This window comes from Mustela lutreola, chromosome 16 (assembly GCF_030435805.1).
Source record: "Mustela lutreola isolate mMusLut2 chromosome 16, mMusLut2.pri, whole genome shotgun sequence".
NCBI classification, from domain to species: Eukaryota; Metazoa; Chordata; class Mammalia; order Carnivora; family Mustelidae; genus Mustela; species Mustela lutreola.
Genome location: NC_081305.1, coordinates 44,768,529 through 44,796,227, shown reverse-complemented (window position 1 = coordinate 44,796,227; position 27,699 = coordinate 44,768,529). Strand labels below are relative to the sequence as shown.

General features: G+C 52.5%; 1 protein-coding gene across 12 annotated transcripts; it reads right to left on the bottom strand.

Annotated features, from left to right (window-relative positions):
* Positions 1–917: 917 nt before the first annotated feature.
* On the bottom strand, positions 918–26,473 carry CATSPERG (cation channel sperm associated auxiliary subunit gamma). 12 transcript variants are annotated; one of them, XM_059152802.1, is made up of 29 exons: positions 26,441–26,473; positions 24,741–25,024; positions 24,600–24,653; positions 20,288–20,432; positions 19,831–19,960; positions 19,578–19,650; positions 18,541–18,696; positions 14,989–15,160; positions 13,725–13,862; positions 12,673–12,732; positions 12,357–12,476; positions 11,747–11,797; positions 11,512–11,641; positions 10,688–10,799; positions 9,560–9,718; positions 9,363–9,475; positions 8,307–8,520; positions 7,906–7,968; positions 7,610–7,808; positions 7,366–7,487; positions 7,160–7,240; positions 7,012–7,068; positions 3,679–3,835; positions 3,415–3,478; positions 3,197–3,292; positions 2,832–2,921; positions 1,720–1,812; positions 1,530–1,629; positions 918–1,445 (listed from the first exon to the last, which is right to left on the bottom strand). In XM_059152802.1, the coding sequence occupies exons 2-29, from the start codon at positions 24,993–24,995 to the stop codon at positions 1,203–1,205; spliced, it is 3,447 nt and encodes a 1,148-aa protein (XP_059008785.1). In that variant the 5' UTR covers positions 24,996–25,024; positions 26,441–26,473; the 3' UTR covers positions 918–1,202. The 12 variants fall into 12 exon arrangements, 10 of the variants coding, with proteins under 10 accessions (XP_059008785.1, XP_059008784.1, XP_059008783.1 ...); XM_059152801.1 differs by lacking the exon at positions 26,441–26,473 and adding an exon at positions 26,111–26,185; XM_059152800.1 differs by lacking the exon at positions 26,441–26,473 and having other exon boundaries at positions 24,741–25,149.
* Between the last annotated feature and the right edge of the window lie 1,226 nt (positions 26,474–27,699).

The following is a 27,699-nucleotide window of genomic DNA, read 5'->3' as shown; positions in this document are numbered from 1 at the left end:
CCCCAACCTTCCTCCTAAGCCCCAGATCTGACATCCCTGCAGCCTCTTGGATGACCTCCTCCAGAAGTCTCTCATACCTGAACTGCCATACATGACCATGACCATACATGCCCGAAGGCCTCAGTCTGTCCCCCAAACCTTCTCCTTCTCCCTGGTGTTCATCTCAAGGACAACCTCTTCATCCCTCAGTCTGCATGCAGACCCCTGGACCTTTTTGTTGGAGCAGGGGTTTTGTTTCTGCCTTTCAGTCTTTTCCTTTCTCGACAGCACATTTTCCTTACAAGAACTGTCTTTCCTCACACATAATCAGGAGATTAGGGTAAAACTGTCCTCAGCTCCAGGGGTAGGCTCAATTGGCTTTAACTTCTGGCAGTGTGAGTAGTAAAATGGTGAGCTCAGGACCCATCTCTGTCTAATGAGAGTGACTGATAGGCCTTGCTTGGGAATGTTGGACTCCAGCCCCTTCTCTTTCTGAACAATAACATATGTGGACCTTGGACTGTAAAGGGGGCTGGCCTGAGATTAGAGACTACACTAAGAGGAGGGAAGGTCAGGAAAAGCTACAGGGAGATGGAGCCAGAACCCTACAGACATTGACGACTTCTGGATCAAACCATACCTGAAGCCTATATTTAATATTACCATTTCTGAGGTAGGCCATTTAAGTGAAATTTTTGCTACTTGCAACTAAAACAAAAATCCTAACCTCTCCAGAGTCCCCTCCTTAAGCTAGACACTAGATAGGTATTGAAATTCAAAATATTTAATGATTGGTACTAAACCTGGGCACCGAACAATCAGAATGTACTCCAGGCCACAGCCATGGGTCTGGGTCATGGAAGACTTTGCTGGACTGTGGGGAGGTTGGGGGCAGCCCGGGGAGGGGTGGGGTTGGCAGGCACACAGAGAAGATGCTATTTACCAGACGGCACAGAAGAATTTTGATTTTAATGACCTATAGGACTATGTGGTACAAACTAACTGAACATGAGCCCTTACAAGGGCCCACAGCTGGTTCTGATACGAGGATTTAGGTCTGAAGGAGAAGTGAAAATCAAAGCAAAACAAAACCAAAAAAGCCTGGGATGGGTGATAATTGGATATCCAAGATGGCCCAGGAAGTGAGGGGAGTGCAAAGGTCGGGGTTGAGGCAGGCAAAGGGCTCAGGTAATAGACTGCTTCTCCGAGGGTTCCTCAGGGATCTACTGGTTCCCCTCCACCACTTTGGAGCTGACGCTGGAGCCGATGCTGGAGCTGGCCCTGGATTTGGTCCCAGATGTCCCGGTGAAGATTCTAGAAGAGGACTTGTAGGTGTAGTAGGACTCTGATGTGATGATGTTGTTGATCTTCCAGCGGAGGATGTTGCAGGCCTTGACCATCGGGGTCAGCAGGAGGCAAAAGATGATGTAGAGGCTCACCAGGCCAATAAACACAATGAATGACACCTGCAGACACCACATGACAGACATGAGGTGGGGGCAGCCTGAGCCCCATTCTCCTAACAGCGCAGCTCCTGGGCAGCCACTCACCATGAGGATGAAGAGGGCCCGCTCGGCACTGAGTGGGAGGCCATGGATATGCAACAGGAAGATGAGCTGGTGGTCACAGTATGTGCTCTTGTCCACACCTCTTGGGGGGGGGATGGGTTTCAGCATTGGGGGAGGGGTTGGGCACCCCACAGGAAGCCCCAACTCTACCTTGGCCACATGCTTGGCTCACCTGTTGCTCACCAACACCTTAAAGAAGAACTCGGGGGCAAAGATGCTGTGGGGAATGGTGTCATGGCAGGGGGAGTTCTCCAGACACAGCCACCTGGGGACACAAGTTCAGGCAACATGCTACAGATCCTGCCTAGCACGTGCCAACCTCTGATCCCTCCTTCCAGCCCACCAACTCTAGGTGAGCACCAACGAGATGTAATCTTACCCCTTCCCCTGATTCTCTCCTTCATTCATTCATCCAGTAAGGCTGACTCCATGTCTACCATGTGATGGGCTGTTCACTCATTCATGACCTCCCGCCTTAACATCGCCATCTGCCAATTCCTCCATTACAATGCAATCCTCTAGATTACAGAGTGTGTATCTATCATGTCCCAACTCATCATTTTTTCCTTGCTGCCTTCATTCCTTCATCCCACAAATATACCTTGAGTACCTGCTAGGCACAAAGTCATATCTCCATTCGTTTATGCTTTCCTTTATTCACTTATTCAGTAAGTTAGGTTGACTACTGACTTGGTGCAAGTTGGTTGCTCCATTCATTCATTCACTTCCTTCATTTGCTCATGGTATCATTTTCTTACTTTCACTGAATCAAAAATAGTTAATGAGCCTCTGTATTTTAATTTGTTCCTCCATTGTTTTATTCATTCATCATGACCTCCATTCAAATGTCAATAAATGCCTACCATGAATGAATGAATTCCTTCATTTTCTCATTCAACAAATACTATGTTTAGTCTATCAGGACCTGGACCTATAAGGGAGATAGACCCCACAAGAGAGAGGGACAGCCCAGAGGGGCAGGTTGGGATGGGGGAAGTACAAGCAGAGAGGTGAGGGTTAGAAGGGGCAAAGCACAGGAGGACATGGGAACCAATGTCCCATTTAGAATGGCAGAAAAGTCTCCCTGGATGAAGGGACCTAAGCCTGAAGAAAGAGGAAGAGGGACCAGCCCTGCAGACAAAGAGTCACCCCATTTGAAGGACACGAAGGCAGTCAGTGGCTTGAAAATCAAGAGGTCTCCTAGAGAGAGAAGGGACAACAGCTCAGACAGACCATGAGGACAGGTGGGGGATAAAGGGACCAGCCATCAGGCCATGCACTCACTCAATGCCCAAACTCTGGTGGGTCATGATGTTGAAGGCTGAGTCGTTTGTGGTCGTTGTGTTCTTGGTGGTCCAGATGAGGCTGTTAGTTCTGTACAGGACCATGTAACCTCAGTGGGGTGCGGGACAGGGGCAGGGGGGTGGTGGTCCTACTGCTGCAGGTGTAGAGAGAGGCCAGCAGTATGAGCAGAGGAGGGAAGGGGCAGGAGGAGACTTAGGAGGGTGGGGCAAGCATTTGTGCCCTCCTAGGAGCCTTGAGGTGCCAGGTGAGTGGTGCCTGCAGCCAAGGTGAGGGCTGTGGCTGGGAAGCAAGAGAAACCTTTTGAGGAAAGAGGGCAGATGTGGGCGGGATCCCACAAACATTACTTGTCCAAGGGGCTGTTGAAGCGGTAAATCTCTTCCTCGCTGTATTCAATGAGAGTGTCCATCGTGGGCCCACCGCCTACCACCTTGAACACGTAGCTGCCAGGTACAGAGGTGCACGTGGACTGGCTTCAGAGTCCAGAGTCCGGCATCACCTCTACCACCCACTCCCATCCTCCCCTGCCAACTCCCACCGGTCCGTGGCTTGGCCCCGTCTTTACCTGCCCTGAAAACTGCCCGACTCTCCTGTCACCAAGTCTTGGATCAAGAAGAAAGGGTAGAAGGCTGTGGGATTGAAGGGAGGCCAGGAGGAGAATAAGCTTGGCCCCAGAAGTGGAGGGTGGAGAGGAGAGGAAGGAGACATGAGAAGACCAAGGGGGAGGGGTAGAGGATAAGTGAGGAAGTGAGTGGGCAGTGAGGGAAGGCAGGGGCAGTGGTGGGGGCAGAGGACCGCGAACGAATGGGGTGAGGGGCTGGACACGCACTATCACGGAAGAGGAAGCAGGGCATCTCAGGGTCAACATGCACGCAGTCAAAGTAGTGTTTGTTCTGTAGACGGTTGTACTCCACCGTGTAGGTGATGTCGAAGGCCAGGCGCTTGCCTGGGGGACAGCCGATGAGCAATGGAATCATCAAGTTGCCCTAAGTGGGAGGAGAAAAGCCTTGCACTGGGGGGCGGGGCGGGGCAGACACGCCTCCTCCCACACACCCCACCACTTCCGGCCAGACTCACCGGCCAGCTGCTGTATAATTATTAGCATTGAAACAATACTCTAAAACTGCAAAATATTTATGTCGTTCTTACTGCGTGCAAGGCACTGGGTGATGTTCTAAGTGCTTCAAACTCAAATTTAACCCTCAAAAAAAAAAAAAAAACAGGCCTTGTATGGTAGAGACTATTCACATCTCCATGGCAGATGGCAAGAGTAAAGCACAGGGAGGTCAAGCCATCTGTTAATTATCTATTTTTTAAAGATTTTATTTATTTATTTGACAGAGATCACAAATGGGCAGAGAGGCAGGCAGAAAGAGGGGGAAGCAGGCTCCCAGGGGAGCAAAGAGCCAGATGCGGGGCTCCATCCCAGGACCCCAGAATTATGACCTGAGCTGAAAGCAGAGGCTTTAACCCACTGAGCCACCCAGGTACCCGCCTCATCTGTTAATTATCTAAAGCCACACCTGAAATGGATAGAGCTGGAATTGGAGCTGAGAGGTTGGCCTCTGGGAAAAGACACAACATCACTAACACCTATTGGTATCGGACTGCACAGGGCTCAGGTTGGGCCTGAATTCTCAAATAATAGATTGGGGAGGAGCCTGGGTTATAGAAGGGAAGTGAAGCTGAGATGGGGGTCAGAGGTAAGGGAATTCCCATGACACGGTCTTCAAAATGAACAGCCTCTTGCCCACTTCAGGGGTAGGGTCCAAAGGTTTCATTTGTCAAAGGGACACGGACATCCAGAGACTGTGGCACAGCCAATGGTGAATGTGGACAGGCGTTGGTGGTCATAGATTAAGCACTCCCTGTGCTAGGCCTGACACCTGTCAGCCACTCACTCACTGGGAGGTCCAAAGGGCATCTCAGATTGTCTATCCACAACTCATCTTGGTTCATGGCACCCTCATCCCTCCATGTCCAGGCTAAAAGCCTCATCCTGGAAACCTCTCTCTCTCTCTCTCTCACCCAAAGCCAGTCCATCTTGACATCCTGTTGTCTCTAAAACAACTTCAAAACAGAGCCACTCTCTCCCTAACCTCCTCAACTTTTTTGTGCCCCCCCCACCCCGCCCCTTGTCTTGCCTAACCTTGTGTCCTCCCTGGTCTCCCTGTTCCCGCCCCTCCCCCCAGTCTGTCTCCTGCATGCAGCCTGGGAGAGCCTGAGTCCCTCCTCAACTCCTAGGGCAGCGTGGCCCACTAGGCTTCATGTGATCTGCCCCCTTACTTCATCTCATCTCTCTCCACTTTCCTCTGGGCATGTGCATGTGGGCGCACACACACACACAGACACACACGATGACAAGTTTCCCTTCCATTCCCATTCCCCGAATGTCCTGCCTTTCCTCCATCTCAGGGCAGCAATCTACCATAAGGACTTGCTTACTTATTTTCCCAGTTTCTTCATGCAAATGAAATCCAACATGAATATACGTTCTCAGTCTCCTTTCTGCTAATGTTTTATACATACTTTTTTTAAAGATTTTATTTATTTATTTGACAGAGAAAGAGATCACAAGTAGGCCGAGAGGCTGACAGAGAGAGCAGGGAGCAAACAGACTCCCTGCAGAGCAGAGAGCCCGATGCGGAGCTCCATCCCAGGACCCTGGGACCATGACCTGAACTGAAGGCAGAGGCTTTAACCCACTGAGCCACCCAGGTGCCCCTATACATACTCTTCTGTATCCAGTTTTCTTCTCTTTAGAATAAAATATGCTTTGGTGGTGTCTGAGCAGTGCATTCAGTTAAGCACCTGACTCTCGGTTTCAGCTCAGATCTCATCTCGGGGGCATGGGATTAAGTCCTGCATCAGGCTCCATGCTCAGTGTGGAGTCTGCTTGAGTTTCTCTCTCTGCCTCCCTGGCCCCTACTCATGCGCTCGCTCGCTCTCTCTCTTAAATAAATAAATCTTAAAAACAAAATAAAATACACTTTGGGGACTATTCCACATCTGTATGTGGAGATCTTTTTCCCCCTTTTTTACAACTGCATAGTCTTCCGTTGCGTGGATGGACTGAAATGTGTTTAACCAATCCCTTATTACCCAGATTGAGGTTGTTCCCAACCTTTTGCTGTAACAGAGTGTTGCAGATTAGACTCTTTGGATCAAAAATAAGGATATTAACTTTGACCTTCTGGGGCTATCATAAAGAGGAAAATACTGCATATCACCAAGGCCAGCAGGAAATACTTTTTTTTTTTTTTAATTTTTTTTTTTTTTAATTTATTTGTCAGAGAGAGAGGGAGAGAGAGCGAGCACAGGCAGACAGAATGGCAGGCAGAGGCAGAGGGAGAAGCAGGCTCCCTGCCAAGCAAGGAGCCCGATGTGGGACTCGATCCCAGGACGCTGGGATCATGACCCGAGCCGAAGGCAGCTGCCTAACCAACTGAGCCACCCAGGCGTCCCCAGCAGGAAATACTTAGTGGATGCTGAGTCAGACACTCCTTCCGCCTCTCCTTCTCCCCACAAGGCTTTGGGGGCTATTACAACCCCCGCCCCTTTTTTTTTCTTTTACTGTCCTGGGTCATACCAAGCCAGGAGGGAGGACACTGCAAATGGGTGGCCAAGAAAGGGGGTGAGAACAAGGCACCTCGGTCAGGTCCCTCCTTTACCACTTATTAGCTCCTTGGGTTACTCTGAGCAGATGTCTGCACCTCTCTGAGCTTCAGGGTCTGCCTCTGTGCAAAAGGGGTATTGCATGGGTAAGCAAGCAAAGAATGAAGGACCCACTGGAGTGAACAAAGCACTTGTGAGGGCAAATGAAGAGCAACATGTGAAAGAAGGGCCCAGCTGGCCCACGTGACTTCCTTTGGGCCGGCTGGGAACAAAAAGGCCTGTGTCGCAGATGCTTTACTCCCATGCAGAAAAATATTAGAAGGAACATACAAGCCTGAGTGCAATGTATGCAACCACAAAGGCAGCCCTTTCTGCAAACATGAATGGATGAAAGGAGTGAGTGAGTGGGTCGGTGGGTGAATGAGCGAAAAGGAATTAGGAAGGCACTAGTGAGATTTCCAGGGGGAGCACTTAGAACCAGCTCCGATGAGGCTCAATCCAATCCCCTCCCTCCCACCACTGTTCCCGATACCCCGAGGTCCAATACTTGCATGTGGAGTCCCCGATGTGTGTTCTCGAAGCAGTGCCCGACCGCGCCCACCACCTGTGGGTCGAAGCAGGTGATGGTGGTGAGCCCTGTAGGTTCTGTCTTTCCCCTCCTCCCGCATCCCCTCCCCTCCAGGCTTGGACTGAACCTTGACCAACACGGACGTCTTCATGAGGTGATGTCCACTAAGGCCCTGATCAAAGCAAGACCTTTTATCACGGAGCGTAACCTGGGGTTGGAGGCAGAAATGAAGGCGTCAACAGACCTGCCTGAGGACCCGGGGGACAGTTCTAACGGTGTCCTGCCCCGGGAGCTCCGCCCCCACTTCGACACCCCCTCTCCGCTTTATCTCACCCAGAAAAGCACCGAGTTGCGATTAATGAGGACCTTCTGGTCTACCACCACCTCGATGCAGTCCGCATCGGCCAGCACCACGCCCAGATCCACTTTGCTGCGCAGCTCTAAGGTGGTGAGCACTATAAGCACAGGGAGAGGTTAGGGCCGCGCCCCCAGACCCCGCCCCCTAGCGTCGCAGACAATTCCCAGGCCGCAGCCCCCGCCCCGCCCCGGGGACTCCGCTCCAGCGTCGCCCACAGACCGCGCTCCGGCTGGAACTCTAACGAGTGTCCGCGGACGGTCACGAAGATGGAGAAGCCGTAGCTGGTGCCTTTGTCCAGGTAGATGCGCTCGGGCAGCTCGTGCTCGGCCTTGAGGTCGTAGATCTTCTCGTAGCTGGCCATGTCAATGTACACGTTACTCGCGCTCTGCAAGTTGCTAGCCAGATAGAAGTAGTAATCCTGGCCGATGGGATGCGGGGCAGTCAGAGCCGAAGCGGGGAACGGGAGGAGTGTCCTGACGCTGCCGCTCCCCCGGCCCCCACCCCTCTCCACGCACCTGGTCCACTTTCTTGTTCTTCCACCAGCGCCAGGTGGAGTCGTGCACCGGGTCCGCGTAAGGCTGCGGGGATTGCCGGCACCGTGAGCTGGGGGCGGGGGTGGGATGGGAGGGGGTGCAGAGGCGGCCCCAGGCAGGTGGCGTGCCCAGCTCCTGACCCAAAGCCAAAGCTACCAGACCCTGGCCCGTCCCCGAGCCCTACTTCCAGCTCAACAGCCACCCTCCCAAAGCCATCTCTCCAAAGCCCTGCTCGTCCGCTCCCCCGGCCCCCTCTTTAGCTTCACACTCTCCCAGACGGCTCCGCTCAGTTCCACCCTCTACGGGGATTCTCGAGGTACTTGGGCCTTGCTTTCTAGGCCTCCTCAGTCCCAGATCAGACCCGGCGCCCGCCAGGCTCCCACCTTGTGGTACTTGGAGTGCAGAAAAAGCAGGTAGTAGACGAGGCCCTGGTAGACGGCGAGCGAGTTCTGGTCGTGGAAGCCCGAGGGCTCCAGCACGCGGGGCGGGCGTGCCCGGTAGCGCTCCTGGCGAGTATAGATCTGCGGGTTGGGCAGGTCGCGCAAGCGCATTACGGTGAAGGGGCAGAAGTCGGTGAAGGACAGCGTCAGGTGGTTCCTGGGCCGGCGAAGTTGGGCGGGGGACACGGAGGCTGACTCTTCCGCGCCAGGCGCACCGCGGACCTACCCCCACCCACCAGGTCTTCCTCCCACCTCTGCGCTGCTGACTCTCCAAATCTAGTGCAGCCCTGACCTTCCTCCTCAGCCTCAGCCCCTGGTGCCCATGCACAATTTCTCCTGAACGTCCCTGGGTCCCTCAGACCGGAGTTCTGGACCTCATCCAAGACACTCACCTCCCAAACCAACTTCTTACGCCTTCTCCCACCTCCCCTTTCTCCCTGCTCCCTCTCCCAGCTGCCCCCCCCCCCCCCCCCGCAAGGCGATTCCGCAGGTGACCAGAAGGATCATTATTGAACGCGGTAACATCTGGCCATGGAATCCTTTCTCTTAGTCCCATCGTGGCTCCCCAGCACCCTCAGGATGAAGTCCAAGTTCCTCCCTACGATCACCAGGCTCCCCTTGTCCACCCTGCCTCCAGCACAGCACTCTGTCTGCACTGTACCTTTCTCTCAGTCTTGAACACCCAATCTCCTTTCCTTCTCAAGGCCTTTGCTCATGTGGCTCCCCCTGGCCAGAACCGCTCATCTTTTCATGTGGCTAATCCCTCCTCCCCCTTCAGCCCACAGAGTCTCCTGCACCTCTTCCTCTTTGAAGCTCTCCCTGATTGCACCCACCTTCCCGTCTCCATCTGGCCCCTCCTCTGAGCTTCTAGGGGCCCTAAGCTGCCCCACCACAGCCCTAAGGTTGTCCTTGGGGATGACTCGCTCTCCCTCCAGGAAGAGGTGGTTCATGTGGGCAGCACCTAGGCCCCCTGACTACCACTGCTGCCCGGAATCTCACCCCCGTTGCTCCAAGAGGTAGTGACTGCCCGGCTGCTGGTACATCAGGAGCTGCTCCACAGGCACAAGCCTCTTGACAAGCCGGCCCTGCCCATCATTCATGAGATACACCAGCTGCAGGGGAGGCAGGCGCAGGTAAGCTGCGCTCAGGCAGCCTCCTTGTGACCCTCCCAACCCTACCCCGCCCTCCACAGGCACCTGGTACAGTTGGTGGTCTTCGTAGAAGAGGGTGACCATGGTCTCAATGTGGGTGTAGAAAGAGGACTGTTGCATCACCTGTAGGCTGACATGCACCTCCCAGGCTTTGGATGGGAATAGCCTGTACATCCGGTAGCTGCCCTCCAGGAGGTACCAGATCTGGGTGTGCGACAGCCAAATGTGTGTGTGTGTGTGTGTGTGTATGTGTGAGGGCCATGGGGACCTCTAACCCACCTCTCCCTTTACCCAGTGTGATGGCCCCATTCCTTCAGGTGAGGTTGAGGCTGGAGAGCTCACTCCCAACCAGTGCCAGGTGAGCTCACACACCTTCTCTCTATGACGCCATTTCTCCTCCCCAGAGCCCGACCACCTCTACTTCCAGCCCCAGCTCGCCACGATAAATGTTTTCCGTGTTCCAGTTGGCTTGAGTGGTTATTACTTGAAACTAAAGCATCCCTAATAGGTACACCCCTCCAGGTTCCCAGGGGCGAGCCCTGTCTTCTCACTCTTTGCACTCTCCGGGGTTCTCACCCTTCCCTTGGCCTCAGTTTCCCATCTCTGCAATGATGCCCACCCCACCGCACATTTGACTCTAGAATTTAGCCCCTTCTGAGGCTCAGCCTGGAGGATTTCGTGCAACCCCTCCTCCATGTGGCCTCCTCTATGATGCCCTCCCTGATGCCACACTTACACACACACACACACATACTGAACTAGAAATTCAGCAGCACCCCATTTCTGAAGTTCCATAGGTACTGTCTTCCTCCCTGCAGCCCCAGCTACTCTGAACTGTTTTAGAGTAGACCCTGTGAGAACAAGGTCCAGGGCTGACTCAGTCACCACTGAAACCCCAGCACTGGGTCAAGTATACAGTAAGTGCTCAGTGTTATGAAGTGAACCACATGCTCTGGAAATCGGGTCATGACTGAGTCTTTCACTCTGGTGAAAGACTGGGCGGGGGGGGGGGAATGACTTTCTCTTTGAGTTGTAGGGTTCTCAGCTATAAATGGAGCTTCTGCTGCCCTTCTCTGGGATCCCTGAGGGCATTTCCTTCTCTGAACCCCTTTACCCTGACAGGGGGAGAAGGGGAGGCCCCTGGGGTTTAGGGAGAGGAGCAGGGCAGCCCACCTCCTCCGTCTCTGTGACAATAGCTGTTTCTCCATGGAACGAGTTGACCAGGTACTTAATGGACTGATCCTTGGGGAAATCCGCCAGGTAGATGAAGTTTTCATTGTTGTAGCTGCAAGGGCAGAGATGGGAGCGAGGGACACCCAGGCGAGGTTCCTGCAGGGTATCTGCTTCCCCCAGCTCCGGGCCTAACGGGACCCAAGACCCATTTACTCAGCTCTCTGCTAGCCTGGTAAGAACATACCAGGAAGCCTGGGTGACCAGTCCCCTCCAGACAGGAGCATGTGGCCAATGCAGCACTTTGCCAATAGTCCACGAAGCAGTCCCAGGGGCCCCTAAGTTCCTGAGGGGTGCAGAGTGTCCTGACCTCTCCCCCGACAATGCCCTTTGCATAGGTTGGGTCCTTACACTGGGCTTCATTTAAGAAAGGCCTCCCAGAGACTCCTGGGTGGCTCAGTCGTTAAGCGTCTGCCTTAAGCTTGGGTCATGATCCCAGGGTCCTGGGATAGAGCCCCGAATCGGGCTCCCTGCTCAGTAGGAAGCCTGCTTCTCCCTTTCCCACTCCCCCTGCTTGTGTTCCTTCTCTCGCTGTGTCTCTGTCAAATAAATAAATATCTCTAAAAAAAATTACTTAAAAAAAAAAAGTTCTCCCAGAGCTTTAAAATCTCAGCTTCCCCATCCCACCCCTGATCACCGTGGCCCATGTTTTCCCATCAAAATTCTCATAACTTCTGGAAATGGGCAAGCTCTGCAAATCTGATGACTTCAGAAAGGGTCCCCACCCTGATGGGCCCAGGAGAGGTAGCATAGGCCCTGCACCATACCTCTGCAGGAGGAAGTTGCCCCAGATGAAGAGCAGGTTGTTATACGGGTTGTAGAACATGCCCTTGGGTACCATCGTGAAGTTGGTGTAAGACTCTGTTCCTAGGATCATCAGAAACTCCAGGCCTCGAGCTGGCCAGGACAGAGGCAGAGTGGACACAGCAGTGAGGGAATGGTCCTCTGGACCCCTCCCGGCCCTCATCCACCTCTGAGGCCCCCTCTGTCTTCCCTTCCTACCATCAGGGATGAATTCCGGGATGGTGTAGAGGATCACCAGGTTATCACTGACTATAGCCGGAGAGAACACAGTAAAATCTTCTGAGGCTCTGAGCTTTCAAAATCTGAAACTGGGCAAGTCACCACCTTCCCAAGCCCTCCAAAAAAACTTTCCCTCCAATGGCTTCTCATTTGGGCCTCTTGGCCCTTAGGGTTTCTTTATGTGAATATGTTAAGGCACAAGATTTGCCTCCTCTGACTTCTTGGCTGGGGAGTACAGTCCACAGCCTATACAACTGTACAGGGCAGCCCTATTCTCTTCAGGTAAAATAAAATACAATACAATACCCTTATTGTGAGCCACAAGGCCCTTCCAGATTTGGCTTCTGCTCACCTCTCCCATCTCCCTCCCTCCCCATTCCCTCTCTGTTCCAGGCATATTTTTTCTTGTTTCTCCACCCCACCAAGCCCATTCTCCACCACTACCTCTTACCCAGGAGTGGTGTGAACAATATTTCCCTCCCCCTGTCTGCTTAGTACAGATCCCGCCAGACAGGCACAAAGTTCATAATCTAGGCTCCTGCCTCTTCCCACTCAGCAACCGCCCCCTGCCCCCCAGCATCCCAATTACCCAAGTCGTAGCTGACCACCTGGAAATAATTCCTGGTGGTGGGGTCTTGGAGCTCCACCAGCATCAGGAGAATGTAGTCACCAGCAATGAATACGGCCCAGATTATGGAGCAGTTGAAAACTGGACAGGAAGGGTGAGGTCCAGAGCAGCCCTGGACCCGCCCCTCTCCATGGTCTCTTGTAACTGTCACACCTATCCCTGTGACTCTCCACGCCTCCCAAGACACCACTGTTCCTTCCCATGACTGCTCCCAACCTTCCCTGCTCTCCCACACTCTTGATCCCACCCACCAAAGACCCCTCTGGGAGCTAGGTACCTTGTATCCCTTCGCACACAGACCGATGCTTGGGCAGCACCTGGAAGGACACGTGGCCATCTGCGGAGCACAGCAGGTCCATGTTCAGGCCCTTCCCAGTCCATCTGGCATCCCACCAAGCCAGGTCTCCAGTCAACCAGGTGTGGTGCCTGTGCCTCTGCCCCCTGAGTCATGGACTTCAGGGGGCAAGTCTCACCCCCGACTTGATAGTCACTCACACCTGGCCTACCATCATGGGCCCATCTCTGGTCACAGTAATTTGCTCAGGTCTAGGCACTGACCCAGAATGGGCTCATCAGAGTGTACCCTGGGTTCATGCTAGAATTAATGGGAGAGGCTGCTTTCATCCTTTTGGGGTGACTCGAACTGGTGGGAGATGTGAGCCCCCCAACTTCCTGGGCCATCTTTAACTCCCAGAGGAGTATCTACCTGCAAATGAAGCCAAACCTCAGGGTTCATAATAATAAACCTTTTTAGAGCATCCAATGTGTCCCTAGCACTGTCCTAAGACCTTTACCTAGCCCAACTTACTTAATCTTTCTATCAAGCCAAAGAGGCAGCTACTAGTATTATTATTAACCCCATTTTGCAAATGAGGAAAATGAGACCAAAAAGAGAGGTTAAGTCACCTGTACAAAGCCACAGGTGACCTGGGTTGGGTGTGTTCAAGCAATCTCTCTCTGCTATAATCACTATACTACACTACCTTGCCAAGAGATACAGAGTCCTAATGATCTACCCTGTGGGCCCCTGGATCCAGCCATGCATGAAGTAGGACTCCAGTCTTCTCATTTATCAAATCCATAAATATGCCTAAATGACTTTGAATTAGGCTTCTTCCCTTTGAAACCAAGCAAATCATGAAAGATATAAAACACACTGGAGTCCTACTCCTATAAAATGCATAAACCCATCCCCACTCACAGGGACAACCTCCAGCCTGGGGCCCCTCCTGAAGGCACCTGGTGAGGCATGAGAGCCAGCAGTTGGAATTCTCAGAGGCACACAGATATGGAGGGGTCTCTTGGACTGCCAGAGGCCCCTGTCCTTACCTGTGATGGTCCCAAAGTGGACATAACCTTCCCGCTTGCCAGAGGTGAGGGCCATGACGTACTCTGAGCCATTGCTATGGAAATGCACGGGGCACAGGCTCTTGATGCACTCGTTGGCCAGGACACGAACCCAGCTCCCTGTGGGGGCCAGCGTAGAACCTCAGACCTGGGTCTATAGACCTGGGACTTGACCCCCATCCACATTTCCATGGCCTTGATGGCTATTCAGTGTGGGGTCTGAAGGGCCCTGGCATAGGGCCCAGCTGCCTTTGGGAAAATCTCCCTTGCTCATATTCTGTCCATGAGCTAGAGATTGGGCTAACCCCACCTTGTATTCCCCTGGCCAGAGCAGCGGGTTCAACTAGGCATGTAACCAAGCTGGACCAATCAGAGACAGTCCCAAGCTTACAGCTGCTAAAGAATACATGCTCTTCCCTGGGCCCTCAAAAGGATAAAAGCCTGGAGGGGCCGGTCTAAGCTCCAATGAGCTCCTAGATCCAATTGTACCTGAAACCAAATGCTCCTAGGTTTTTCATCTATCTAAGCCCATAACCACCCCTTTCTTTGATTTAAGTCTATTTTTATTTGGTTCCTCCTACTGGCAAATGCCCTAAGTAAGAAATGGACAAAAATGAAGCTGTTGGGAATAAGCCCTAATGAAATGTAGGTTATAATACAAGTTTCTGGGACCCTATAAAATGACATCTCTCATTTATATAGCGGAGGGGGTGGGAAGCTGAGGACCAGGAGGGTTTGGGTATCATTTAAAAGGTGAGCTTGAATCAAAATTTTCTTTTTCCTCCGAGATCAGTCTCCTTCATGGCTTTTCATCTCCAACTGCTCACCCCTTTCTGTCTGCCTTTGTCTCTGACTCTCATGCCTCTGTCCCACCCTCCAAACTTCTCCTTTGCTATGCATGTCTTCCTCTATCTTCTGATACTGTGTGAGCATGTGTGTGTGTGTGTGTGTGTGTGTGCATGCACACATGCCTTTCTGTTTCTCTCTCTCTCTCTGTGCTCCCTCCATTCCCTCTCACGCCTCCCTCTCCTGTCTGCTGGTTCATAGGTCCAGAGGAAAGTCTTCCCCCCACATACAGAGGATAGGGGAAGGCCATGCAGGGTAGGTAGTGATGATCAAGGACCTCGGAAAGTCCCTCCAACCCCCCGACCCACCCATGGAAAAGCCAGTGGGTGGGTTCACTGGGATGCCCTCCCTAGGGCTCCTCCAGACAGGACCCCTTCCCCGAGATGCCAGGGCCCCTCACCACTGCCGTGGTTGCTTTCATGGAGGGTGAGGTAAGTGCCTGTAAAATAGTAGACCAGCTGGTTCTGCCGGATGAAGAGAGTGCTTTCGGTGGCAATGGCGTCATAGATGGTAGCCGTAAAAATTGCCTGAGGGCAGTAGAAGGAGCCTACCCAGCAACTGTCAATGTTCAACTGCAGAGGAGCAGAGTCAGTGAGGTGCGGCTTCACCCGGTTTCAGCCCCCACGTCCAGCCTAGCAGGGAGGCACCTGCTCAGGATGGACACAGGCACCCCCAGGGCACCCTCCCCATGCACCGTGAAGTAGGACCTTGTGGCCACACTTCCCCAGCATGGGCCCAGGATGCAGGTGACCCAAGCCAGAGGCAACCAGGCATGCTCCCTTCAGTTTGGCAGTGTGTAACATACTCAACGGTGCATAGCAATCTCGGTTCCCCCAGACCACAGTCAGATCCCAAAGATCTCGTGCTTGGCCCAGCCACCCTATATTACCTGGGACACAACTGGCTGTCAGGCTGCTACTATGTGAACCCACGGACCAATTGCTAACACGGGCGATATCACAGACTAACCACAGGAAAGCACCATCAATGGAGGACTCTTGACTAAAAGAATCTAGATGGAACCAAGCTTCTAGAGCTCAGTACCAGTTTATAGGCAATAACTCTATGGGGTGTTATCCCTGGAACTATGTCCCCCACCTCAATTTATATGTTGAATCCCTAACCCTGCCACTAAGGAGATAATTAAGGTCCACTGAGGTCATAAAGAGGGGCCCCTAATCCCATGGGACTGGTGTCCTTATGAGAGGAGAAAGCGATCTCCGTCTCCCCTCCGGTGAGCACATGGTGAGAAGGTGCTTGCAAGCTGAGGAGAGGCTCCCCATGAACCGACCCTCCTGACACCTTGATCTTGGACTTGTCCAGAACTATGAGACTATACATTTTCGTTTCAGACACACAGTCTGTGGTATTTGGTTACAGCAGCCTGAGCTGACTACCACGTAGGGTCCGAGGAACAAGTTAAGCGGTTCCATGAAGAAGCAAGTGGCTCAGCTCTATAGGACAAAAGGCCTGGTTTCCCCGCATGCCTGAGAAAAGGCGGTAGATGAGGCAAAGGACGTGGCACGGGGGGGGGGGGGGGGGCAGACTTACAGGTGAGAAGAGTATGAAGAGACTTAACCAAACGCAACATGTCGATCCTGATTCAAACCAACTTTAAAAGACATTTTTTAGAAGACGCACAGTGGCCCACAGACCCATGAACAGAAGCTCCACATCACTCTTCATCAGGAAAATGCAAATCAAAACCACAAGGAGATACCACCTTACACCCATCAGAATCCTAATGTCAGTAACACAGGAACCAACAAGTGTTGGGGAAGATGTGGAGGAAAAAGAACGCTCTGGGGCGCCTGGCTGGCTCAGTCAGTAGAGCATGCAACTCTTGACCTTGGGGTTGTGAGTTCGAGCCCCATATTGGGTGTAGAGATTACTTAAAAATTAAAAAAAAATTGGGCGCCTGGGTGGCTCAGTGGGTTAAGCCGCTGCCTTCGGCTCAGGTCATGATCTCAGAGTCCTGAGATCGAGTCCCACATCAGGCTCTCTGCTCAGCAGAGAGCCTGCTTCCCTCTCTCTCTCTCTCTCTCTGGCTGCCTCTCCGTCTACTTGTGATTTCTCTCTGTCAAGTTAATAAATAAAATCTTTAAAAAAAAAAATTAAAAAAATTAAAAGGAACCCTTGTGCACTCGTGGTGGGAATACACACCGGTGCAGCCAGTGTGGAAAACAGTATGGAGGTTCCTCCATAAATTAAAAGTAGAGGGGCGCCTGGGTGGCTCAGTGGGTTAATTAAGCCTCTGCCTTCGGCTCAGGTCATGATCTCAGGGTCCTGGGGTCGAGCCCCGCATTGGGCTCTCTGCTCAGCAAGAAACCTGCTCCCCCCTGCAACCCCCACCTGTCTCTCTGCCTACTTGTGATCTCTGTGAAATAAATAAATAAAATCTCTATTAAAAAAATTAGGGGCACCTGGGTGGCTCAGTGGGTTAAGCTTCTGCCTTCAGCTGAGGTCATGGTCTCAGGTCCCTGCTCAGCAGGGAGCCTGCTTCCCTTCCTCTCTCTCTGCCTGCCTCTCTGCCTACTTGTGATCTCTGCCTGTCAAATATAAAATAAATTTTAAAAATACATAAAAAATTAAAAGTAGAATTACCATATAATCCAGTCATTTCACTACCTGGTATTTCCCCAAAGAATATGAAAACACTAATTTGAAAAGATATACACACCCCTATGTTTACTGTAGCATTATTCACAATAGCCAAGATATGGAAGCAACCCAAGTATCCAATGATGAATGGATAAGGAAGATGTGGTTTACACACACAATGGAATTTTACTGAGCTACAAAAATGAGATCTTGGCATTTGGAACAACATGGACGGACCTAGAGGGTGTTATGCTCAGTGAAATAAATTAGAAAAAGACAAATACCATATGATTTCACTTATATGTGGAATCTAAAACAAAACAAAACAAAAAAAAAGTGAATAAACAAACGAACAAACAAAAAGCAGAATCAGACTCATAAATACAGAGAATGAACGGATGGTTGTCAGAGGTGAGCGGCTGGAGGACGGGCAAAATGGGCGAAAGGGAGTGGGAGATCCAGGCTTCCAGTTAGGGAATGAATGAGCTGAGGGAATGAAAGGTACAGCTCAGGGAACACAGCCCGTGATACTGCAACAGTGTCGTATGGGGCAGACAGAAGCCTTGTGGCAAGCTCAGCACAACATACAAGCTTGCCGAGTCACTATATTGTACCTCTGATACCAATGTCACATCATGGTCAACTACATTCCAATAAAAAATTTTCTTTTAATTTTTTACAAATTTTATAAGATTTCATTTATGTCTTTGAAAGAGAGAAAGAGAGATAACAAGCAGGGAAGAGGGCGAAGCAGGCTCCCCGCCAAGCAAGGAGCAGGATGCGGGGCTAGATCCCAGGATCCCGGGATCATGACTAGAGCCGAAGGCAGAGACTTAACAACTGAGCCACCCAGGTGCTCCCCCCCCCCACAAAAAATTTAAGACTTTTTTAGATAATTGGGGAAAACTGACACTGGCCATGTTAGATGATATGAATGGGTTCTATCTAATTTTGCTGGGTATCATGATGGCCTTGTGGTGTTGTTTTCGTAAAGTGCTCATTCTGTGCCTGACTGATGTTAACTTAAACCCAGCTCATGAGGATTCTATGAGGTGAATATAAAGATTATTTGTATTTTCCTGATGGGACAGATGGGGACTCTGAGGCCCGGCTAGGAGAAATGACTTGGTCCAGGGTCACAGGGCCAGGTGGTGGCTGAACCCGGATCTGAAGCCATGGCGTCTGGCTGCGGTGTTACGTCTTCCCTTTCCGCTATCTGCCTCTCATGGGAGCTGCTGTGTCTTTATAGAGAGTCTTTCCACAGCCCCAGGTACCACCTTATTTTAGAGGCTGAGGCGCAGCCCCCTCCAGGAAGCCCCAAGTTGCCCACCGCTGGCTCTGCCCCGCTCACCTCCACGAGAAAGGAGTCCTTGAAGCTGGTGTCAGTCAGCAGAACAGACTTCTCTTCAGGGATGCCCCCCAGGATGAGCACTGGTGCCTGGTCCACAGTGTACCACAGGGGCCTCGACGGGACATTCATGAAGTACCGGGGTATGAGATTGAAGATCTGGCGGGGGGCAAGTGGGGACGGAAGGGGGGCTGCTCAATACTCCCCTCCCATGGCACCATCTCATTTGGGGTAAAAAACCAAAGTCCTCACCTGACCCACGAGGCCGCATTCGATTTGTCCCTGTCACCTCTCCGACGCCACCCACCATCGCTCTCCCCCTGGCTCACCCTCTCCTAGCCACGTGGACCTCCTCCCTGCTTCCCAGACTCACTGGACACCTTCTCACCTCTGAGGCTTTGCCCTGGCTGTTGCCTGTGTATGAAATGCTCTTCCTCTAGTATCCACGTGCTTCCCCCCTCTCCTCCTCCCAGACTTTACTCAAACGTCCACCTTCTCCTTATGCCTTTCCTGACCACCCCATTAACTATGCATTCCTTTCCTGTGGCAGGACCCAAGCCCCTTCACCCTGAAATCTCTCCAGAGCTCTTACCCCCCTTCACCTACTCTGGAATTTACTTGATTTCATGTTTATTGTGTGGTATCTGTCTCTGCCACTAGAATGTTGGTTCTGTGTCCATGGGCTCCCTGGCGTGTTCCCATGGTGCCACACTGTGTGCTCAGTTAAGTGCCTGCTAAATGCACCGTGCACAGGCATACTTTGTGTAAGTGCTGAGAAACTGGGGGCAAATGGCTCCGCCCCTTAGGGGCCTCTGTTTTCTCCTCCTGAAAATGGGTTTGTGAGAGCGCCTTCCCACACAGGGTCACTGTGAAGACGGAACGTGGCTGCACACCTAGTACAGCGCTTACCCTGGGGCCTGGCGCAAAGAGAGTGCTCCAGGAATGGGGTCTGCCACTTGTCTGGGAAGTAACTGGGGCCCCAGCCCTCTGGTTTTTACCCACATTTTCTACCATGTTTCTCTGCTGTCTGGGCCCCTCACCTCATTTCCCACAGTGAAGTGGAGGGTGTTGTCTTGCTGTCTCTGCAGGAAGCCGTTGATGTTCACCTGGAACCTGGCAGCAGGCGCGGACGGGCAGAGCGAGGGTTCCGGTTTCCGGGGCTCCTGCCATAGCTCCCAATCACCTCCCCACCCCAGTCCCTCCTTTTCTCTCCTCCTGGCTTCTTGGGGGATCTGGAGATTAGGAAGTCCTTCCCAGAGTCTGCCCCCCTGCCTCGGACTTGGGAAAAGGCACCTTTTTGTGGGAATGAAAGGCCCCAGGCCGTTGCTGCTGACGTCCACGCGCATGAGCACGCTGCCGTTCTTGATGGGCATGGGCGTGTACCAGCTCATGACACACACCTGCTCTGCGGTGCACTGCTGCTCTGCGGGGGGGCAGTGGACGCTGAGGCTGCTGAGGCCCCCCAAGGACACCCTCTAGGCCACAGGCCATGGGGATCTCCCTGCACCTCCCCATACCTCCTCCCTCTAGGACCCCTCTCTAGGCCATGGACCCTGCTGAGGCCTCCCTGTAGTCCCTTCCGGGTCATAGGCCCCACTGCCTCCCCCAAACTCCCACAACCCCACCAAGCCATGGGCTCCTCTGAGGATGGCAGCCTCCCCCTCTAGGTCATGGACCCTACGGAGGCCCCCAGCAAGCCCCCCACACCCTGGCCAGGCTGTGGCCCCTCCAGGTGCTCCCCCAGGCCCACCTTCGCTGCGGAAGGGGGCTGCCTCCATCTGGATCTGCAGCTGTTCTATCTTCCAGTGATGGAAATTGACTGGGGACTGGAAGGTCACCAGCACCACGGGCTTCAGCCCCGTCAGGTGGCCCTTGCGGACCTGGGCCTCGGAGGACTGAAGGCAAGATGGTCCCACAGGTGTTTACTTAAGAGAGGCTCTGGGTACCCCTGCCTTGAGCCCATCTTTGCAGCCTATCTTCTCAGACTAGGTGGGAGAACAGACTGCACCACAGGAAGGTCAGAGAACATGGTCTAGGCTTGGGGCTGGGGTGGGGACAGGCCAGGCGAGGAGATAGGCAGAAGGGCTAGGGGCCGTGAAGTGAGTCCCAGGAGGCGGTAAGGCCAGCGCCCTTGTCTTCAGACAGAATTTGGACAGAGGAAATGCACAGGGAATGGCAGCTATGGGAAAAGCAAACACGGGCAGGTGGGAATGAACCTGGCACCTAGAGCTGCTGGTAGCCTGTTCCTCACTTCTGGATCCCCAGTCCCACTCTTGAAGCTTCTACCCTCCCTGCAGAAATCTGACTGTCTGCCACCTCCACCCTGTCAGAGGATGGCCAGGTTTTGGAGCCCGAGCCTGTGGGTGACGGTGGGATAGGACAATTACACAGAAAGGAACAGGGAAGGAATGGGAAGAGATAGCCAGGGACAGCCTCCCAGAAATTCCAGGGTCCTGGCTGGCGGGGAGAAAGGAAGGCCGGGCTTACAGTGGAGAAGGAGGGAAGGAGAAGGGTGTACCAGGGGTACGGAACAGCATAAGCAAAGGCTTAGAGGCATCTCCACGAGAAGGCTGTACTCAAGTAGCCTTCCTGGGTACGGGATAAGCCGTGGGACCAGGGAGAGAGATTTAATGGGTTCAACAGCGGGGCCTGGGTGACTCAGTCAGTCGAGCCTCTGCCTTCAGCTCAGGTCATGATCCTGGGGTCAGGGTCCTGCTACAGAGCTCCACATCAGGCTCCCTGCTCAGCGGGGAGTCTCCCTCTCCCTCTTTCTCTCCCCACCTTTGACTCACCTGTGAGTGTGTGTGTGTCTGTGTGTGTGCGTGTGCGCATGTGCACGCATGTCTCAAATAAATAAATAAAATCTTTAAAAAAAATAATGGGTCCAACCACCTTTGGACAGGCTTTCATCAGCTCAGCCAATTGCATCTGTCCCAGCCTTACTTCTGTGTCTTTCTCTCTTTCTTTCTTTCTTTTTTTTTTTTTAAGTAGGCTCCATGCCCAGCATGGAGCCCAACATGGGGCTTGAATTCAAAACCCTGAGATCAAATCCTGAGCTGAGACCAAGAGTCAGATGCTTAACTGACAGAGCCACCCAGGCGCCCCTAGGGTTTTTCAACCACAGGGCAGCAGGGCCTCTCCCACTGGAGCAACAGTGGCCCTGGTCCTGTCCACCCTCAACTCCTGCCTAGAGCATCGGCCAGCCTCCTCACTGTCTCCTTGTCCCCACCCTGCCCCCACCCCCTGCCCCCCACCCAGCAGAAGGGAGCTTGGGAACACCTGAGTCAGATTAGGCACCCCTTTGCTCAGAACCTCCTCATGCCTCTATCTTACTCAGAACAGGGACCGTGTCCTCACTTTGCCTGGGGTCACCTCCCTGCCCTGTCCCCTCCCACTGTGCCCTCCCTCAGGGCTCCTAGGACACAGCACCCCCTGTCCTACCTCAGCACCATCGTGCTCCTCGTGCTAGCCTCTCCCCTGGCCTGGGATGTTTTCCCCCAGTCTCCTCCATTGTCCCTTTTCATCATTCAGGTCTCTGCTCAAGCCTCTTCAGAGACCTTCCCCAACCATCCCATAACACCTTCTTTTCTAACATATAACATTTTATTTTCTTCTTTGCACTGATTACTCTTCAGAAATTACTTTATGTGTTTACTTGCTGATTGCATCCCTGATGGCCTGAATCCATAAGAAAAACCCAGCCATGCTGTTAATTATTACATCACCCACGTTGTGTTTAAAAAAAAAAAAAAAAAAAAGGATCTGACTCATTATAGGTGTTGAATGGCCAGATAAAGGTATTATTATCACACTTTTATGGATAAGAAGAGAAGGTTCTTGAGGAAAAGTCTCTGCCCGGGGTCACACTCTGTAAACTTCTTGCTACCATTCACTGAGCTCTTTCTATGACCAGACACTGTGCTAAGTGCTTTGCACATATTTAATCATTTTGGGAAGTGGGTATGATTACTACTGAATCCTTGTTAAGGATGAGAAACTTTGATAGAGAAGCCTTAAGAAATTTTCCAGAGAGCACACAGCTACTATGTAGCATAGCTGGGATTTAAACCCAGGCAGCCTAGCCTCAGAGCCCAAAGTATCAATTATCATGCCAACTTCCTCCATGTAAATGTCAGTCAATGGCAGATTCAAACCCAGGTTGGCTGCCTCCAGATCTTCAGTTCTAGACCTCAATACTCTACTGTCATCCAAAAGCTCACCTGAGCCAAAGCAATATTGGAAAAGAAAAACAAAGTCGGAGAACTCAAACTTCCTGATTTGAAAACTTACTGCAAACCCATAGGAATCAAGATTATGTGATACTGTCATATAGGCAGACATATAGAGCAATGGAAGACAATTATACTCAGACGGGCACCTGGGTGGCTCAGTGGGTTAAGCCTCTGCCTTCAGCTCAGGTCATGATCCCAGGGTCCTGGGATCGATCCCTGCATCAGGCTCTCTGCTCTGTGATTCCACACCCCGCCCTGCCTGCCTCTCTGCCTACTTGTGATCTCTGTCTGTCAAATAAATAAATAAATAAATAAAATCTTTTAAAAAAGAACCCACAGAATGTGATGAAATATTTACAAATCATCCATCTGCTATAAGGAAAGCTTACAGGGCAACAATAAAGGGACAACCCAGTTTGGCAAAGGAGTTGAGTAGATATCTCTCCAAAGAAAATAGATAAGTTACCCGTGAGCACATGGTCAGCATCAGGAGTCTTGAGGGAAAAGTAACTCAAAACCACAATGAGATAGATACCACCTCGCACCCACATCTTTCGGCCATCATCAGGAGATGAACAATCGTTGATGAAGATACAGAGAAAGGGGACCCTCACTCAGACATGGCTGATGGGCATGGGAAATGGTGCAACTGCTCTGGAGAGCAATCAGGCAGTTCCTCAGAAGTGCGACAGAGTTAACGTTAGACCCAGCAATTCCATTTGTAGGCATTTCCCTAAGAAAACTGAAAACATGTGTCCACAGAAAAACCTGTACGCACATTTACAACAACATTGTTCATAATAGCCAACAAAGTGGCAATGACCCAAATGTCCATCAATTGGTGCATGGCTAAACAAAATGTAGCACATCCTTACAATTAAATATTAATCAGCCAGTAAAAGGGAAACACTGATACACGCTACGACATAGGCGAGCCTTGAAAATGTGCCAAGCGAAAGAAAGCAGGCACAAAAGGCTGCCTATTGGACAACGAACTCCATTTATAATGAAATGTCCAGAATAAGTAAATTCATAGAAACAGAAAGTAGATCAGTGGTCTCCAGAGGCTGAAGGATGGGGTACTGGGTTTCTTTTTAGGGTGATGAATGTGGTCTGTGATTAGCGGTAATGAGTACACAACTTTGTTTTTATACTAAAAAGTATCAAACTGTATACTTTAAATGGTGAATTTTATGATATGTGACTTACATCTCAATCTTTTTTTTTTAAGATTTTATTTATTTATTTGACAGACAGAGATCACAAGTAGGCAGAGAGGCAGAGAGAGAGGAGGAAGCAGGCTCCCTGCTGAGCAGAGAGCCCGATGCAGGGCTTGATCCCAGAACCCTGGGATCATGACCTGAGCTGAAGGCAGAGGCTTTAACCCACTGAGCCACCCAGGCGCCCCCACATCTCAATCTTTTTAAAAGATTTATCTATTTATTTTAGAGAGAAAGAGAGTGAGACAGAGGCGGGAGAGGGGAAGGATAGAGGGAGAGGGAGAGAGAGCCCCAAGCCGACTCCGCCCTGAGAGTGGAGCAGAAGTAGGGCTCATGTTCCAAGCCAAAACCAAGAGTCTGATGATCAACCCACTGCACCACCCAGGCACCCCATCTCAATTTTTAATGGCAAAAAAAAAAAAAAGAAAGAAAGAAAGAAAGAAAGAAAAAAGCTTGCTTGAGCACCTACTATGTGACTGGTGAGATACTAGGAATCTTCTCATATGCTTAGGGTCCCCAAGATCTGGTGATGTCACCGCTATTAAAATGTGAGCGACTGGGGAAACTGAGGGCCACACAAAATGAGCTCACTCCTGCTGCACTCACTCACCTCTCCATTGCAGGAGTAGTTGATCTTCAGGTAGTATGGGAAGCTCAGGTATTTCTGCAAGAAAAGTTTGGGCAAATGTCCAGAGCCCAGTGGGGTGCAGATCTATGACCTCTCCCGTTCACCTGACCCCGGTTCCCTCACCTCGCCCTGGTCGGTGGGTGCATCCACCAGCGGGCTAAACACACTGTCCAGTGTCGCCACGGGCTGTTGATGGAAGAAACGGTCGCTCACACCACTCTTGCCTACCGTCTCGAACTTGTTCAGGACAACCTGCCAGGTGCACTCCTGGATATCCTGGAACGCCCACAGCCTCCACGATGCAAATAGTACCGCCAGTAGTGCCCAGAGCGCCCGCAGAATTCGGAGTCTCGGCCACGCAGGGCCAGCAGGATACATCGCGGGGCAGCGTGCAACGTGACTCCAACCTGAAGAGGGGGTCAACACCTGCCAGCCAGACTGCGCCCGGGAGCCACCTTCAGACAGCCTACCAAGTTTCGGCGCGTCGCCCAACCCCTGCTTCTCGCCCCAACTCTACTCAGACTTCTGGCCCCACCCTTGCTCTTGCTCTTGCTCTTGCTCCTGCTCCTGGCCCCGCCCCTGCACTTGCTCCTGGCCCCGCCCCCGCTCTTGCTCCTGGCCCCGCCCCTGCACTTGCTCCTGGCCCCGCCCCCGCTCTTGCTTCTGGCCCCCGCCTTGCTCTTGCTCCTGGTTCCGCTTCTGCTCCAGATTTCGCCCTTGACCCAGACGCTGCACCTGCTCCTCTTCTGAATCCCGCCTCTAGTTTTACTCCAGGTCCCTCCTCTACTGTTGCTTTTGGACACGCCCCTGCTCCTAGTTTCGCCCCGCCTCCTCGCCTCACACCTTAACCTTGCCCCATACTTGTTCTTTGCTCCGCCTCTGCTCTGCATCCCGCCCCTACTCTTCACAGGGTCTCCGGTTCTGTTTCCGGCTGTGACTGTGCCCCACCTATTTTCCCCAGACCTGCTATTCTCTCTGATCGTGCACTTGCACTTGCACCTGCACCTGGCTCCGCCCCCACTTCTTGTCCCGTCCCCCCAATTCTCTTCGCATCTCCCCTTTCTTCTGGCCCGGGCCCTGCCCTGGTACCGGGTCCTGTATCTAGCCTCCCCCTTCTCGGGTTCCGAAGCCCAGACTTTCTCCACACCCCGCCCCTTTCCCTGTCCCCGCCCCTGTTTCTCGCCTGGAGCAAGCTCCTTGGTCGGTTTCCCTTCCTTGCCCCGCCCCCGTTCCGGGCTCCGTCCCCGTTCTTCGACCCGCCCCTTGTCCATCCGCCTATTCCCCGGGTCTTTGGAGAGCTGTTCTTCTCGAGCCTGCCCCTCACCTCGCCCCCTCGTAGAACCACGCCCATTCTCCTTAGATAACCTCACTTTGCCTCGGGATCTCTCCTCGCCACTGGCTTTCCCCTCGCCCCGCGCCTTCTCCTCGCCCTGCACCTTTTTCTCGTTCCACGCGGGCGCTATCTTGTCGGTAAGCGCCTTCTCGATCCTCACCTTTCCCCCGGGCCGCGACACCTTTTGGCCCCACTCTCCCCTTTCACGACCCTTGTCCATACCCCGGGCCCCTACCGGCTCCACGTACCGCCTCCTGTAGCCCCGCCCCTACTCATCTCCTCGCTTCTTCTCTGAGCCTCTCCCAGCCCGTTGCCCCGCTCTTTCACCGCCCCTTCCCTCCTTTGCTCGGTCCTTCCACTCCCCTCCCCTTCTCTTGCCTCTCCCCTTCTCGCCTCCCCCTCCTCCCTCCCTTTCTCTCCGCCCCCCTCCCCCCGCATCCCTTCCTGGGGTGGACCCAGGCACCTCCCTCTTCTCCCCCGCCCGCGGTACCAGTCGCTTAGTTGAAACCGGTCAACCGTCGCGGCCCGCCCCTCCTGCCCGGTTTCAAAATGGCCGCCCAAGCTTCTGCAATCGATTTCCGCCTTTGCCGGGACCTTCCCGCCTCGTGCTCCTGTCTCCACCGTAACGCGCTTCCCAAGCAGCGCCAGTGACTTAGCAGCGCCTGTGACTTGGCAGCGCGGCGAAAGCGACATCAACACCCTGGCGCCACGGACCTGGAGGGCTAAGGGCGCCGGGGATGAGAGTTTGTGATGGGAAGGTCTTCAGGGAGTTTCTACCGATTGTTCTGGCAGCCCTCACTCGTCCTCTGCCCCCCTTCAAGCTTTTAATTAATTAATTAAAGATTTATTTGAGAGAGAGAGTGTGCGAGCAGGAGGAGCAGTAGAGGCGGAGGGAGAAGCAGGCCCTCACTTGAGCAGGGAGGCCGATGCGGGACTCGATCCTAGGACCCAGGGATCATGACCTGAGCCAGAGGCAGTTGCTTAACCGACTGAGCCACTCAGGCATCCCCCCATCAGGCTTTTATATTAAAAAAAAAAAAAAAAAAATCTTGGGACGCCTGGGTGGCTCACTTGGTTAACAGCTGCCTTCGGCTCAGGTCATGATCCCAGCGTCCTAGGATCGAGTCCCACATCCGCTCCTTGCTCGGCAGGGAGCCTGCGTCTCCCTCTGCCTCTGCCTGCCATTCTGTCTGCCTGTGCTCGCTCTCTCTCCCTCTCTCTGATAAATAAATAAAATCTTAAAAAAAAAATCTTAGTGGGGCACTTGGTTGACTCAGTGGGTTAAGCGTCTGCCTTTGGCTCAGGTCATGATCTCAGGGTTCCGGGATCAAGCCCCACGTTGTGCTCCTTGCTCAGCGGGGAGTCTGCCTTTCCCTCTCCCTCTGACCCTCCCCGCTGCTCATGCTCTTGAGCTCTCACTCAACTGAATAAAAAAAAAAAATCTTTTTAAAAAGTTGTATATGGGCGCCTGGGTGGCTCGGTGGGTTGAGCCGCTGCCTTCGGCTCAGGTCATGATCTCAGGGTCCTGGGATCGAGTCCTGCATCGGGCTCTCTGCTCAGCAGGGAGCCTGTTTCCTCCGTTCTCTCTCTCTCTCTCTCTCTCTGCCTGCCTCTCTGCCTACTTGTGATCTCTCTCTGTCAAATGAATAAATAAAATCTTTTAAAAAATAAATAAAATAAAAAGTTGTATATATATGTCTTACATTAAAAAATAAATAAATAAAAAGGAAAAAAAAAGCCAGGTGCAGC

Excerpts from the sequence above, each read along its gene's own strand:
- CATSPERG (XM_059152802.1), bottom strand. The coding sequence starts at position 24,995 with ATGTATCCTGCTGGCCCTGCGTGGCCGAGACTCCGAATTCTGCGGGCG. Across the intron at positions 11,798-12,356 it reads GGTGGTCAGCTACGACTTGG|TCAGTGATAACCTGGTGATC; the intron begins GTAATTGGGATG and ends CTCCGGCTATAG. Across the intron at positions 2,922-3,196 it reads TTCAACAGCCCCTTGGACAA|AACTAACAGCCTCATCTGGA; the intron begins GTAATGTTTGTG and ends GGTCCTGTACAG.